Below are 16,394 nucleotides of genomic sequence, written 5' to 3' on the forward strand. Positions count from 1 at the left end.
GCAATCAGCTGCAAGCCTATCTGTGAGTGACAGCACAATTCCAGTCAGAGCAACCAAAAATAGCCCAGTATTTGAGTAATTTTAGGCTTTTTATCACCTAATGCTGTCACAAATAAAAGCCAGTGTAACGTGGGCAAATTGAACTCTCCTCTGCAGATTGGGGTAAACTGGGCAGGGATGTGAGAAGCCAGACCCAAAAAACACCAATTGTATCTTTTTTCAGCTGTTCTTCCCAGAATTAATCTGGATTAGCTCATTTTTTTGTTCATTAGTCTTAATATTTGAGAAGTTATTAATTTAATTATCAATTTTGTGGCTGTTTTGCCTTTATTACTAATTGCAGTTTTATTTGGTACCAAAACATTGGGGTGACATGGTAGAGATATTTTCATTTTATTCCTTATTAAACCATTTTAAGAAGTTGTCTGTTTTGAGGACCGGCATAAAAGTCAAGCTACATTAACTTGTCAAGTGGATTAGTCACGAAACACCTTTTTGGACATTTTAATTCAGAATTAAAGTGGCTGTAATTGGATTTAGCTTACTTTGCTTTCAGAGTAAATTCAGGTAAATCAAATTAAGGTTCATTCAGTGTGGAGGTGTGGGCAGAAATCCTCATTATGGGCTACATGGAGCAACTGAAAACACAAGGCCAGGTTGGATGGGGCTTGGAGCAACCTGGTCCAGTGAAAATTGTCCCTGCCTGTGGGAGGGGATAGAAAAAGATGAGTTTTAAAGTCCCTTCCATGACTCTGTGATCATACTATTGAGAAGCAATACTGGAGAATCTTTGAGATTTTTAGGAACTTGCTGGTTAATTTACCAAAGAAATGTCAGGGGCAGCAAGGGGAATATAGATAGGAAGAACAAGGCAGGCAATAATTACAGCTGCAGCTGTGGAAGGACAAAAAGCTCTAAGTGCCACAGTTCAAGCTTGAGGTTGTGTCTTGAACAGTTCTCTTAAAGGAGAGGGAATTTTCATCCTAAATAACCAACCATCAATGCTGAGGTAAAGAAAGGAGGTGAGTTCCCTTAACTGTGACATCAGCTCTGAAATGAGGGATGGTAGGTGAAGCAGAAAATAATGAGTTTTCACACTATCAGACTTGTTTGAAGGCTTTTCAGTGATTAATAAAAAAAAAAACCAAACCCCAAACACTGAGTCTTGAATACAGAATAAATTCAATCACACTTTTCCAGCTGTGACTGTGTAACCTTCCATTCAGCAGGCAGTGTGTGGCTAAACGAGGAGCACGGTGACAGCTGTCCAAGAAAACCCTGCAGTGCTCAGGCAGGTGTCACTGATGGAACAAACCTGCCTTTTTATGGCTCCTTCTCCCTCTTTGATAAACGCTCTCTGGGTGTTAAACACCCCTCCTGTGATGGCAATGAGTGTAATTAATTCCTGATGATGAATATACTTCCAGGAATCCGAGTGACTTTCCTTTTCTGCGCTATCTTTTTTTGACAGGAAGCCTCTTTTCTGCCAGCTATTGACACGTTGCCTGGAGCCCTCAGAGAGAAGGAGGAGGTGATGCTGATGACTATTTGGCTGGAAAGTTGTGGCCAAGTGGCCACAGATCAGTTTGAGGAGCAGGTGCCTGACAAGGTGCTGGGAGCAGCCAACATCTACCAGGCCCTGGTGACGTGGCTGCTGTCCCTGGTGAGTAAAATGACCTGGCACAAAAGGCTCTGGGTGATGAGGGCTGTGTTTGGACCTCCAGTGAGTACATCATCACTCTTGAAATCTCCTTTTTACCCCACTTCAACAGCTACAAAGTAGAAATGATGTTCTAGTTCAGCTCAGAGTGTGTAAATAAAAGTCTCGCTGGAGTCAGTGGGGCTGGGTTGTGTGGTTTATGGAGAAGGGAAAAATTGTTCAGCCAGATTTGCAGTTGTTGAAAGGGACTGTTGGGTGTTAGGCTTTGGATACAGGCTCCTGGTTTTCATCACTTGTTCTAGATAAGAATAGACCCTTCCTGATAGTCAAGAGTGCTGTGAACAAGTCCTTAATTGTCCTTTGCTTCACTTGTTTTTCTCCTCTAAAGAAACCACCCCATCCTCTCTCCTTCCCATCCATATTATCCTTTATTCCTTGGGGAAAACAGTGTATTTTTCTTCCCCAGTGCATATTTTTCCTTCCCACCTTGCTCAATGTCCTTATTCTTTTCCCTGGGAAAGGCTCTGGGATACCAATACTGATCCACACAGTCAAGGTAGATTTCACCCTGAGCAGCCAGGCTTTTAAATCACTTAAACTCCACTTAAACGCAATTAATTGTTAATGATGTTCCTGCTTGCATTAAAACATTGCTAACATTCTTTAGTGTTAGTTCAGTGCTAATGAAAATTGCCACTGGAACAGCCCTGGATCCTGAATTTTTCCATTCAGACTCGTTAGCTTGTGACCAGCTGCAGTGTGAGCTCTCTCCCCTTGTTCTATTCCCATTAAAAGAACCCCTGAGCTCTGACTTTTAGCAGTTCTGTCTGAGCCTGAGAGGGACCTCAGCTTCCAGGGCTGTGTCACTCTGCTGGGTGTAGGATCAGATGTTCAGATGGACTTTTTGCCAAAAAAAATTGGGGTAAAATCCACCAATTTATTCTACCCAGGCTCTGAAATGGCTGCTGGATGGCAATGAAGAAGTTTGCATTTTTTTTCACTGAAAGATCTGGAAATGTTGAGGCATTTTTAGACCAAATTCTCACCTAGTGATCCATGGAATTCCATTGACTGGCCTGTGTGAATCAGCATATCCTTACTGATTCCACTGGAGATGTGCTGGATGTTGGGAGCAGTGGATGGTGCAGAATTCCCCATGGGAATCCAGTGTTTAAAGCAATGGAGGACTTGGTGCTGGTGTTTGAGTGATCCAGCTGAGCTGTGCAGCAGTTTCAAAATCCAGCCTGCCCCTGTGTTAAAAACATGTTTTTAAAAGGCCTTTATCTCCCTGTCAATGGTTTGGGGCTATAGATGAAATAAATAAAGCTGATAATGCACGTAGAGATTGGTGAGGGTGTAAACCAGGAGAGCAAGACTTGGAGTTTCTGTATCCACCAGAGCCCTGGGAGGGAATTACAGTCCTGTAGCTCAGACTTGCCTTCCTCTCCAACCACAGCATGTTCTGGATCAGGTATCTCTGCTTTTCCTTTCTCCTGGCTTTGCTGATTCCCTGTGTCTGGCTTTCTCAGAGTTTTCTGCCCCTTTTCACCAACTGCCCTGGGCATTTTGCAGCATCCCAGTGCTTTCCTAGACTCTTTCAGATGTCTTTCCTCTCTCTTTTCTTACTTTTAATCAAGATTTTCATGTGTTCTGCATGTTAAAGTGGATTATGTTTCACCTGACCTTGAGCAACCTAAAGAGCCAAGGCATAGTCTGTCCTACTGGAACCTTCTCCCTGGATCTAAACTGATATTCATGAGAATAATTTATATCTTGGGGTTGCAGAAGTCAGTTTTTTACCCTTTTTGGTTTAAAATAGATCTATAAACTGGAAAATAGAATCCATGAAAAAGAAATCACTTCAGCCCAACTAAAAAGGGATTCCCAGGTTGGGGATTGATGGGATTTGAGCTGTTAGTGAATGGTTCCTTAGGGAAGGCTGCAGCAGCCCCTTGGAATGGCATCATCCCTTTGCATTGATTTGTGAGCTGCGGTTGGGTTGATCTCACTGTCACTGATAAAAGTGACAGTGCTGCTGTGACAGGAACATTCTGGGCAGCCTTGACAGGAGCTCTGTGCTCACCCCTTGCTGGACCAGGGAAATAATGTGAATTATTCTGCTTCCACATAGTGAAACTGGTGAAAGTCAGAGCTTGCAAGTCTTCATTGAGAAAATAAATCCTAAGACTTATCAAAAGCAATGTGTTATTCCTATTTAATTTGGTCTTTATTGATTTTTCTACTGGCTAAACCACAGCTAATCTACTAATCAAAGCACAGTGCTCCCTGGGTTGTTGTGGGGCTCTACTCAAAAGCAACAGAGCAAGAAAAAAAGGTTTTTTTTCAATCTATCTAAAAATGGAATTGTGTTCCAATGGATTTCCAGGTGCCTCCTGTGGAGAGGAAGGACGTTCCCAGAGCTCCATTTGAGGTGGTGGGGCTGCAGCAGGCCTGGGGAGAGGAGGGTCTGGCCCTCCACGCCTGCCTGGTGCCTCCAGAGGAACCTTCAGCCCAGAGCTGCCCCGAGATCCACGAGTCAGGGGTGAGTAGCAGCATTTCCAGCTGGTATTTGTGCAGATAGGGCAGGCAGCACTGCCCTGTGCCACTGCCTGTGTGTTGTGGTTTGAAAGCAAAACGAGTGAGAGGCTCCAAGTCAGAAATATAATTTAATAAGAAGAAAGGTAAAAAGGTAAAATAAAATAAATGCAATAATACAAAAGAGCACTGACAGAGTCAGAACACACCCTGAGCAGGGTGGTGGGAGCAGTCCAGGTGAGGGGCTCTTCCTGAAGCAGTGATCCCACAGAAAGGTCTGGGAGCTCTGCTCCTCTGGGAATCCAGTGGCTCAGGGCTGCTTGTCCTGTCCCAAATCCCAGATTCTCTCCAGGTGGGAATGCTTGGCTCCTCCCCCTGGGCATTGGGAGCATCTCCCAATGGGATGAGGAGTCGTGCAGTGGCTCCTTGATGGCCCATTAAACAGAGAGAGCTCCTGGAGGGAGTTCCCTGTGAGTCCTGGGCAAGGCATTGATGGGCCATGAGCAGAAGAGCCCAAAGGAGGGGCCTGGGAAAACACTGCCCCACCTGGTTCCAACAGCTCATGGGGATGGGGATGGAATAAATACTTTGTGTACATCCCACACCACAACCCAGGACACTGTGCCAGCTCAGGCTCCAGTTCCAGCAGGGCAGGACAGAGCAGTGCAGGAGCTGCCCAGGCTGGGATGGGGGAACAGCCCAGTGCTGTGGGACTGAAGGGTTCCTTACAGCTAATTGCCAACCAGAGCTGTCCTCAGTTTTGCTGCATTTAGATTATGGGCAGAGCAGAAACCAGCTTTCTGTGGCATCATTTTTTTCTCAATTGTTCATTAGCTGTAACCTCACATTGCAGAAATTTAGCTGGATTTGGAGGGGACACATCTTTTGGCACCTGTTATGGTTTTTCCTCCTTTTTTTTAACCATGTGAAGAGTGTGGCACAGAAGGAGGGGTTGTTTTTATTTGACTGCCAGGATCTGAGGCCTGGAAGCAGGAGCTGAGCCTGTCCCCTCAGCTTTGGTGAGCCCTAAAGCCTGAACTGTGCAATAAAAGTGGAAGGTCTTGCATACAGGCTGGAAATTCAGCACATACAGGTGGCATGTGTGATGTAAGACATGATAGGAACTCCTGTCCTGAGCACAGCAGAGCTGTGAAATTGCAGCTCTGGGCTCTGCTCTGTTGGTTCTGTCTTTCACAGACCTGATTTGATACAGGTTGGAGATATTTTTTTTTGGGGGGGGACAGTTTTTTAGGTAGTATTGCCACTCTTGCCTGGTGTAAATACCTATTTTACTGTGGGTGACTCTTGCTGGGAAATGTGGCCAGGTGGATGTGGGGAACAACAATCTCTCAGATCTTCTGAAAGCCACTTGCTTGAATAACTGTCCTGTGGCTGAGGAACCTTTGAGGTGCTGCCCTGTGCTCTGCTGAGGCTGCTGAGTTCCTCTCAGGTGGCTCAAAGCAACTTTTGTGCCTTCAGGGAGCTGGTGGTGGATTTTCTACTCTATTTTTCCTGCCTCATCCCCAGGTGTCTGCATTATACCTCCTGGCCACACCATGGGGAGCCTAAATGGAACAGGATGTGTGAACATGTTTTTAAAAACACACTTCAGCATCTCCTCCTCAGCTGCAGCAAATGTTCTTCACTTGCAGCTGCTGCCTGGGAGCAGCAAAGATTGAATTTCCCATGTTGTATCACAAAACCTGGAGTTTGACAGCTGCGGCTCCAGCGCTCCTGAAAATAAATGATGGATGCTGGCACCAAATGTCATGATTAAAACACTACCAAAAAAAAAAACCCCAGCCCAAAACCAGAGCAGCTTTTCCATTAGTGATTGAGCAGCCCTGGGAAGAGGCTGAAGAGACCAGGCTGTGCTGGACTGGACAAGGACTTGGTGTTGGTTCCAAGGCAACTGAATTCAGGATGTTTCCTCTGTGGAGCAAAGGGAATGGAGGGACAGAGCCTGAGCTGCTCTCTGCTGGTTCCAACTGAGGGCTTGGCCAAAATTATTGAGCACTGATTATGCTCAAAATATGTCCCCAGGGTTACAGAATTGAATGAACTTTTGGAGCTGTGGGCTCAGGCTGCTCTGGGTGTTTGGTTGGAGCTGGGAAGGGTTAAATCACAACCTGGTGGAACAAACTGCAGCTTTTCCAGTCCTGATCATGGAATCACAGGATGGTTTGGATTGAATGGGCCATTCAAGGCCATCCAGTCCAAATCCCTGCAAGAAGCTGCACTTTCCACTTTCCCAGGTTGCTCCAAGCCCTGTCCAGCCTGGCCTTGGACACTCCCAGGGATCCAGGGGCAGCCACAGCTTCTCTGGGCACCCTGTGCCAGGGCCTCCCCACTTTCACAATGAAAAACTTCTGAACTCAGCTCTGTTGCACAGCAGTGACATTTCAGGGGTTGGGGCAGCTCTTCCAAGCAGGACTTGGGTTTCCCCTCCCTCATTAGAGGCTCTTTGTGGTGGCACTGACTTGTGTCCATCTTTCTTTCCTGAGGCATTTGTAGAACTGCTGCTTTCCCCAGCAGAGATCAGAGCTGGGAGGAACAACAAGAGTTGGGATGTCAGCCCCAGCAGAGACGAGGAAAATGACAGCAAGTCTCTCCCTGTTTCTGCCCTTGGGCAGCTTTAGCTACTGTGGAGAGAAATGTGGACTTTATTCTTCACACTGCAGCCCTCAGTCTCTCACTGTCTTGTCAATGTGCAAGTTTTCAATGGCTAAATTGAAAAACAAAATCCTGTTAGGGCACTTATTCTGGTTCAAGTTGTCTCCCATGGGCACAAAGAGACACTTTTCAGGGCTTACCTTTAATATGTGATTGGGTTTCCAGGTGCTTTTGTTCCATCTGTTTGCTATAAGAATTTAGGGAGATCTTAAGTCACTTTTTTTGGATTATGCAAAAAGACCAAGTATGTGTAAATGTTAACCATGATGAGTAATGATATTTTAATATTAATGTGAAGAGCACAGAGTCCATTTTCAGCCCCAAAAGGGGGCTCTGAGCCATCAATTTCTTATTTACTGGCCACTTCACTGTTATCTGTGCATCTTTTATTATTTATCACATTCTATTTCTCTGTCCCAAGGTGTAAGAGTTATAACTAGAATAATAATGGCTTCTCCAGACAAAAGCTCCTTTTCTTAGCACAGCAAGAAGTCTTTTGGTTTATTCAACTGGGATGGCATCTATTCTTATATCCAGTGGTTCTGCTGTTTCCTCTCATTTTTATCAGGTTTTTTTGGGGTAGTTTAGGATGGTTTTATTTCTGTCCTCCCCCAAACAGCTGCGAGAAGTGAGGCAGATTTCAACATCCCTGCCTGGTTTTGGTTTCTTGTTGTCAGAACAAATGCCAAAACACTCACCTCCTGTAATCCTGTGTGCTGATAGACAAGGCTGCAGTTCCAGGTGTGTCTGATGGGAATTACATTTGTACAGTCTCTGCTCTCCATGAATCTCCCAGGCATTCCCAGTTATCCCACTGGAGCTCCAGGGCTCCTCTCTGAGCACCTCCATCACTTCATTCTCTGCTGGCTCAGAGGAGCTCCCAACCTCTGTCCTTTGATTTGGGGTTTTCCTCCTCGAGCTTCACTTTTTTAGGTGAAATAATCACAGAATGATGGAAAATCCTGAGTGGGAGGGGACTCACAGGGATCATCCAGTCTCACCCCTGGCCCTGCACAGACACCCCAACAATCCCACCCTGAGCCTGAGCATTGTCCAAACTCTCCTGGAGCTGTGGCAGCCTCGGGGCTGTGCCCATTCCCTGGGGAGCCTGGGCAGTGCCTGAACCCTCTGGGGAAGAGCCTTTCCCTGATCTCCAGCCTGGCCCTGCCCTGGCCCAGCTCCAGCCCTTCCCTGGCCCAGAGGTTGGAGCTGCAGCCCCTGCTGAGCTCTGCCCTCAGTCTCCTTCTGCAGCTGAACAATCCAAGTGCCCTCAGCTGCTCCTCAGACCCTTCCCCAGGCCCATGTCCCTCCTCTGGACACTCTCCAGCAGCTTTAGACCCTTCTGATAACCCACAACTTCCCCAGAGCCAAGGTGAGGTCACCCAGGGCAGAGCAGGACCTTCACTTCCCTCCAGTAACTGGTGGAGAGATGTTCTGCACAGTTGTTGAATCTATTAATTTTTAATTAGGTCTCCTTGAGGTCACTGATTTTGTTCTCTGAAAATCCTGCTAATTAAGAATCAGCCTAAAGAACAATGAGGCTTAGAGGGGAGGTTAAATGATGGAAAACTGTGGTTTAGCAGTGCAGTCTTCAATATTCATGTATCACTATTCATATTAGCCTCAATCTTAAAAAACATCACAGAATGGTCTGGCTTGGAAGGGACTTTAAATGTCATCTAATTTCAACCCTCTGCCATGGGCAGGGGCAATTTCCACTAAAGCAGATTGCTCAGTGCTCTCTGCACCCTGGCACTGAACACTTCCAGGGATGGGGCACTAACAAATGTTTTCATTTATATCCCTAAGAAACCCTTTGGAAATTGATGTTTCATTGTATTTATGGTCCTGTTTATGGGCTTTTCTTCCCCTCTGAGTGTGGTGGGATCTGCTTTGGAGCAGGGTTTGTGAGCTGAGGGATGGGATGAGCATGGGAGGATGGATATGGAGGTTTGGGAGGTGCAGGGTGTCACACCAGGGGTTGGTTTGGAGAATCTTGAGGGCACCTGTGTGGAACAGAGGAGGAGCTGCTGCAGGTACAAGGTACAGAGTTCTGAAACCATCACCAAACCTTCTTAACCACTGTCTCTCTGCAGACTGCAGAACATCTCCAGGGAATATCCAGGTTTTACCAGAGGATTTCTGCATTTCTGACCTCTACGTGCCTTCCAGATGTTATTTGGTGGAGAGATGAACTGGCCACTCACTTCCAAAACCAGCTGTGCCCACTTCTTCCTGAAATTCCCTCTGTCCTGCTCAGTAACATCACTGCTGTTAATCCTGACCCTCAGGTACTGTACAGAAGTGCTTGGACTTCTGGTAATTTTTTATCAGGTCCAGTAAAAGTTGTTTTTCCATTGTTAACAGATATTCTCCTTTGCTGTAGCAAAGGATGTAAACAGAGTTTGAAAACAAATGCTTCTAATATTAGACTATTCTGTGATTCAGTTCTGTGATTTTAATATCTGTGGATTTCCAGGGAAGTGTGTGAGCTACAAGGACACAGCACCTCTCCAAATCAAGTGCTTCCAACCTCTTGCCTGCCTGGAAACATCTCCAGGAGCACTCACTGCTGTCTATCAGCAGAATAATAATTAACCTTTCACTTCTGTCAGATTAGCAAGTGCTCCATAACAAATGTTCCACTGAATGAAATGTTACAAGAATTCCTTATACTAATTGGGGGAATTTATTCCTTGAGGGAATCCAATGCTGCTTTTAAGCCTTTACCAGCCTTTCCTGCCTTGGTGTAAATACTTAAAGTGGGTTTTCAAAGCAGCACTTAATATGACCTGATTTCTATACCTTTTGAGGAAATGTTTTGTTTGTTTCTCTCTCACAACAGCACCAGCCTTTGGATAATTGTGGTCTTTTCCCAATATTTTAGATGAATAAAACCCCTTGGGACACAATTCCAGAGAATGGCAAAGCCTGCAATTTTTGTTCGCAATGAAGTTTTAATTTTGAAAATGATGTAGCACGAGAACTTTTCTGCCATTTCAACCAGATTTGAGGATTACTATGACTCTGTGAGAATCAATGCCATGAAAGCTTAGGGGTTTAGCAGTGCACTTAGCAATTTGCCTAAAGGTTTATCCCACTTGTGTGCAGGAAAAGGAGGCTTAGTGTTGTTGATTTGCAGTCACTGTGGCTTTCGAGCAGAAGCAAGAGCCATAAAGAGTCTGACGTCCTCGTAAAAGATAAATCTGCTGTATGCTTTTAAGGCATAAAATAAGGCATCATTTAAAACAGCCAGGGCTTTTATGCAAATCCTTTATTAGGGGAATTATAAATCATTAGGAATTGAACAGCAAGATAGCAGGCGCTTTCTGGGGGTGGATCTTTGCCTTGATGCCATGGAAAAAACATGATGTCAATTCAAAAACCACATTTTCTTCCCAAGTTCAAGTGCTCTGTGGCCCCCCAGGCCTGAGTGAGGCTGAGATCACTGTGTGTTGTGGCTTTTGCACAGAGTTATGGAATCACAGCATGGTTTGGGTTGGGAGGGACTTCAAAACTCATCTCATTCCATCCTCTGCTATGGACAGGGACACCTTCCACTATCCCAGGCTGCTCCAAGCCCTGGCCAGCCTGGCCTTGGACATTTCCAGGGTGGGACAGGCACATTTTCACAGCTGGTTGGGCAGCAAGGCTGATTTCCAAAGCAGAGCTCAATGAGCCACACTCTCAGCAGGCAGCAGCTCACCCTGATGTCTGCCCTGGAGCTTTGCAAAGTGCCACCAACTGAGAATGTTCCCAAGTGTCATTAAAACACAACCAAAAAGTGCTGCACAGAAAACTCAGTATCATATTCTTTTAACTTCTTTGGTCTGAAGGTTTGGTACAAGGCCAGTGATCCATGCTTTGCTTTTTTTTTTTTTTTTTTTTTTTTTGTACATTTGTATTTGTTTGGAGGCAGTTTGTACAAAACTGAGCAGCCCAAAGGACCTGCACACACGTGTTGGAGGAGCATCCAGTGAATCCCTGCTTTTCCTCCAGGTGGATCAGAGTCTGAGAGAGAAATCCTGGCAGGATGGTGGAAAAAATGGGTAGAAATGGAGGGAGAGGGAATCTGTTGTCTACTGAGCAGCTCTGTGTGTGATCTGGGGAGCAATTGCCAGCAGTAATTGTAATAACCTTTATGCTTTTTGTTTGTTAGTGCATGAGCCAATGTCTTGTTTTCAGTCAATTTGTCTGCTGGGTTTTCTGCCTGTTCTGGACCCCAAACAAACAGATTGCTTTGCCTGTGCAGGTTTTTTGGAGGCATTTTTTATGAGTGCTGTGCAACCAGCCTATTAACCTGCAGCAATTCACTCCTGATAGGAGCAGCAGCTCACAGTGCAGTCATTAAAGCCCAGCTTGGCTTGGGAGTGACAACATCCCTGTGGAAGCTGTTAACTGCAAGGTCCCCTGTCAGCAGAAAGAGGATTTCTTCATTTTAGCATAAAAGAAAAGTACTTTGTGCTGCTAAGCCTCGGGATGCAAACATTCACCTTAGGGATACAGATGACACACACAGAGCTGGTGTTGATGCTCTTTTTCTTTGGCCTGTTTGGTCCAGGCTGGAATTCTTTCCCTCTCCCTCAGTTCTTCTGGAAATTTGGATATTTGCCCAAAAGATGCAGCTTTGCCCAAAAGATTGTCACCTTCCAGAGCATGTCCTTGAGCTCCCAACCCATGCCAGGACAGAGAAGTCAGAGCATAGAAACATTCCCAGGAAGTTTTAAGAAAGGGAACCTCCAACCCTCCTTCTCTGTCCACAGACATCCCTAAGTCCAGGTGAAGGAGATTTTTTTTACTTTAAGTTGCAGAAAATTGATTTTATTGCTTCTCCTGGCGATTAGTTCCTCTCATGCTGCTCCTTTAGCAGTTTCTCTGCTCTGACACAAAATTTGTGTGTTTTTTTTTAAATAGTAGTGATTAAGGGCAGGTCTACACAAAGTTTCCATCTTACTTTTTTGCTTAAGCAAAAAGGAATTGGGGAATTTTTTTTTGGTTAATCATAAATAAGAATCCCAGAACTGGGTGCAGGGAGCTGATTTTGCTCCAATATTATACCCCAGGCCTGCTGAAAATGCCCAGCAGCACAGACTGACCTAACAGCAAGGCTGATGTGTGGCAGGGGGCTGGCACAAAGTAGAACAGCTCTTTCATTTGGAATTTCAGCTTTTTGGGCTTTCCCTGCTGGAGTTGATGTTAACTGTGTTGCCATAGAAGCTCTCACACACACTCAAGCTTTGAAAGTTGCATACCTTATTTCAGATTCTGAAATAACCATGTTGGATACAAGAAGAGCTGGACTTTGCTGCTGAAATTTGAAATCCCTGTGGAAAAGCAGCCCCAGAGTCAGCACTTGTTGCTCTGTTGCACTTGAGACACAGATTTAGAGCTGAGATTCCCGAGCTCTGTGTGCAGCCTCTGAAAGAGGGAGTGGGAGGCACTTCCAGAGGATCTTTCAGGTCTATGAGTCTGAATTTCAGCATGAGCTCAGTGAGAACGCTCTGAGCTGAAACTCTGAGTGCTGTAACATTATTTCATTGACAAGCACCGTGGCCTTGGCCCTGCTGAGTTGCCTTCAGCATCTTCCACTGTCTTTTGCTGTAACTTCTTTTAATTTCAGTGCTGAGGGAGGTGTGCTCAGGGAACTGCTGCTCATTACCACATCAGCCTTTCACACATCCCAAAGTGCAGGATCTGGCCTTTGCTGGCCTTCAGTGGCTGTGCTGGTGGCAGTTATGGTTTGCTTTGGGGTTATTGCCCCCTGTGTTCTTTCTCATCTCATTCTGTGTGAGCAGCACCCGAGCTGGGCCATGTTTTGGCTCCCTGCAGAGCAGCACAACTTGCTCAGCTCCCAGACCTGATCCCCACATTGCTGTGAGCTCCCAGATTTAGTTCATGGCCCAGGGCTGTGCTTTCCTCCTTCAAAGCTTGAAGGATTTGACTGTTGTGCAGCTGAACTGGGCATTAGGGAGGGATAAAACACCCAGGACAGCTCCTCCACATGGGCTCACCCAAAGCAGACCTGGCAGGATGAGTCCTGCAGCAGTGCCAGCCATGGAGTCCAGCACTCAGCTCTGGGACATCCAGGCTGAAGTTCTAAAGCAGGAGGTTCAAAAGGACAAGTCCATTCTGCCCTTTGCTTTCAAATCTTGCCTGTGGCTTGTCTTTATCTGAGTTAGTGGAAAGGGTCAGGTCTTGCCTGGCTGGCACTCTGAGTCTGCTGAGCAAACTGCTCAGTGGAGCCAAGAGCCTGGGTGAGAGCACATCTGCCTGGTGATTCCACAGGGATAAGGGGAGAAATATTTGTCCTGGGACTTCATCTAATTACATTTATAGAGAAGAATCCATAGCTGCAGCCCAGAATAGCTGCATGGCTGGATCTTCAGGAGGCAGAAGGTGACATCCTGGCTGAGCCCTGCTGGAGTCTGGCATTTATTTTCATGGAGCCAGGAGTTCAGGCAGCTACTGGCATTTGTAAATAAAAACCCCTTAACCTTTAGAAGGAGGAAAGACTACACAGATGTCTATTAGAGCTGGCACAAAGTTGAAGGCACGGCTTGGAGAGGAATAAAACATTACAGGTTTGCTTTCTCCCTAAAATTTGACAGCTCACATTTAGATTGTGTCCATCACTCCTTATTCCTGAAAAGAGCAGCTTTAAAGAACTCTCAGGCTACTGTGCTGATGGACACACAGGTGGGAGCTGTATCTCATTCTCTCTTCTGTGGTTTAAGATATCCCTTTCCCAATCCAGAAGGGGAACAAGGGGGAGTGAGATCCATTTCAAACTGCCTCAAATACAGTCACCAGAATTGCATGTCTTCCTTGATGAGCCCCTCTCCATCCCAGACTTTTTGCTGCCTGGGCTCTTCCTGTGGTGCCTCCACTTTCCTGCAGTAAGTTCTGTAGCCCATCTGAAGAGAACATGCACAGTGGGGAGGGAAGATGTGCAGGGAACACACTCAGCATTGTGTTAATCTGGATTCTACCAGGAAAACTGTGCCAGCAGGGAGAGGAGAGAGTTTGAGAGTGATGCTGCCTCATTCAAGGGCAGGATTTTGGTGAATCACATCAGACAAGAGCCTTGCTGAGAGAGAGAGAGAGAGAGAGAGAAGTGCTTTCCCCTGCTGCCCCTGATGTGCTCAGCAGGGCTGGCAGGGGGAGTTTACCTCAGCACATAGCTCCCACCTGGCTCTGCAGGTACTGGAATCCTCAGAGCATCCTTCTCTGAGGGCTTTGCTGTTGTCTCCCAGAGATAATGGCTGAGCAGATCTTTGCCTTGTGTGTGAGGAGATGAGATTGTGGACTCCATGGGGATGCTTCCTGCAGTTTCTGTTTTCCTGCTGGGGCTGGGAACAGCCTGGAAGACTCCTTGTGACTTAAAAGACTCTCTCAGATCAGCTGACAGCAAAAGATTTTCCTTTGTTGTCAGAGATGGGAGCAGAAAACACTGTGAGCACGAAGAGGGGATCACGGGCTTGGTCATATTTCTGTGTGACAGTTAAATATTTATGGCTTTGCTGCAGCTCCAGTCTCCTCTGAAATGTGGTTATTCTTCTTCCTGCTGAGGATTTTACAGCACGTTTTTGTTCTCCTGTGAGTTTCCTTTCCTGGAACTGTCTGCCTTCATCTGGGTAATATTATCTGAAACAAAGCAGGAGCTTGGGGTTTCTTTTAAATGCTTTTGGAAAAACTGGTGTGTGCTCTGCTCTTGCTGTGGCACAAAGTGGTCTTTACCAGTGGCAGAAGCTGGAATTTGTCACCCAAACCAAAGAAGGACAAATTGGCAAAAAGGAATAACTAAAAGCAGGAGTTTGTGGATGTGCCCTCCCTCCCTGCTCGTCCTGATCGTGGCAGTGTGGGATGTCAGTGCTGTGAGAAGCCCTGCAGACACACATGGGGATGGTTATGGTTCCATCAGTCTGGGGTTTGAAACCTGTCACAGCAGAAAGTCAGAGTCTCCCTGGGGCTGTGCAGCTGCTGCTGCCTGAGTGCAGGGAACCTTCCACCCTGGGATAAAGCTTTTCCCAGGAGATGGGAGCTTGGTACAGGGCTCAGAGCCTCACTGGAGAGGTGTTTTCAGGTTAGATCAAAGGCTGGGCTGCCTCTTCATCATTCTGCAGGGTTTGGGGAGTCTCCTCTCCTCCCACCAGGGGACAGGTCAGCACTCAGAGCTGATGCTTCCACAGATTTACAGCTGCTGTGAGGTTGGAGGAGTGAGAGGAACCAGCCCCGATACAATTCTCACACCTACCCTCCTGTAGAACATTTAAAGTAGCACTAAAGTATCATAAACAGAAATAGTGTCCAAGTTATTTCAGTAGGAGAAGGCTCCTGCAGCTGCCTGCAGAGGGTCCCTCTCTCTTTTTGTGTCCAAAAGGGTTCAGCTCATTATTAGAACAACTGGCTCCATGCAATTCTCTCCTACATCACAGGGAAAGTGACTTTCTCCCTGTTTTTTCCTGTTGATGGCATGGGAAGGCTCTGTCAGGACATTTTAGCCAGGCTGGGACAAAGCAGTGTGTTCACCCTGCAGCCATCTGCCTGTTTTCTAATTCATGAGGAGAAGGATTTTCTGGGAGAAATAAGACATTTCAAGCTCCATTTTCTGTTGGTTTGTGAACTCCCTTTCAGGTTGGCTGGTAGAAAATAGATGTGACAGATGACAGGAACAATTCCCACAGGCCTTGCTTCCCTTGGAGCAGCATCCTGAGATCCCCATGGATCCACAGCCTGCACCAGGGTGCTCCCCTTGCATTTTCCACCCTGTGCCCTGGAGCTGGATGATTATCCTGAAGGTTTCTATGGAAATAGAGGCTGATGTTGGTTTGACCACATTTGTCCCTTCTTCTCCTTCTTGAACATTCACAGACATGAGGTTTGCTCAAGGAACAGCTGGAAATAGGAAATTTTGCTGCATTCCCACTTTGTAGGGCTCCTCTGGGCTCACTGCACTGTGCCACTGTTGCAGGAGCTGCCATCATTCAGTGGAAATGGGGAAGATCCCTTTCCTTAAATCCACTTTTCCTCTGATGATGTTTTCCACAGCAACCAAGTGTAATATCAGCAGTGGAAGCTGGGAAATTATGGATTTCAGGACAGAATGGACAGATCCAAAACCTGTGGTTTGGTGCAGCTGATTTGACCAAAACGGGGTGAAAAGTGAAATCCCCCAACTCTGCTTTCAGGCAAATATCTCATGAAACAGAGAAAAAAAGAGGAAGAAGACAACACAAAAGGTTACTGGAGTGGAAAGGCAGTTGTCAGAGGGGTTTTAATATTCAAATGAATTTCATTTTCTGGTTGTTACTTTGAAGCATTTGTGGAATGCTCTGAAGTGCCTGTCATTTGCCGAGCAGCGCACCCGAAATCTCTCAGGTGATTACACAATTAAACAGCATTATATGGAGCTCATAATGCAGAGTGGATGCTTCTCCATGCAGGGTTAGCCCCTTTTCTCTCCATCATAAAAGTCCTGATGAGACCATGTTGAAAATTAATTTCTTTTTTTCTGGTTTTGAAAAGG

General features: G+C 46.1%; 1 protein-coding gene across 1 annotated transcript in view; it reads left to right on the forward strand.

Annotated features, from left to right (window-relative positions):
• The window catches only part of DNAAF8 (dynein axonemal assembly factor 8), a gene marked incomplete at its 5' end in the record, with an annotated part of 86,905 nt that overhangs the window by 22,930 nt on the left and 47,581 nt on the right, over nucleotides 1-16,394 (forward strand). Inside the window, 3 exons of the mRNA XM_083872312.1 lie at nucleotides 1,472-1,663; nucleotides 4,047-4,202; nucleotides 8,965-9,159. Of these exons, the coding sequence (XP_083728438.1) occupies nucleotides 1,472-1,663; nucleotides 4,047-4,202; nucleotides 8,965-9,159 (543 nt within the window). The remainder of the gene's footprint in view (nucleotides 1-1,471; nucleotides 1,664-4,046; nucleotides 4,203-8,964; nucleotides 9,160-16,394) is intronic.

This window comes from Zosterops lateralis, assembly GCF_965231275.1.
Source record: "Zosterops lateralis genome assembly, chromosome: 15".
Classification (NCBI taxonomy): domain Eukaryota; kingdom Metazoa; phylum Chordata; class Aves; order Passeriformes; family Zosteropidae; genus Zosterops; species Zosterops lateralis.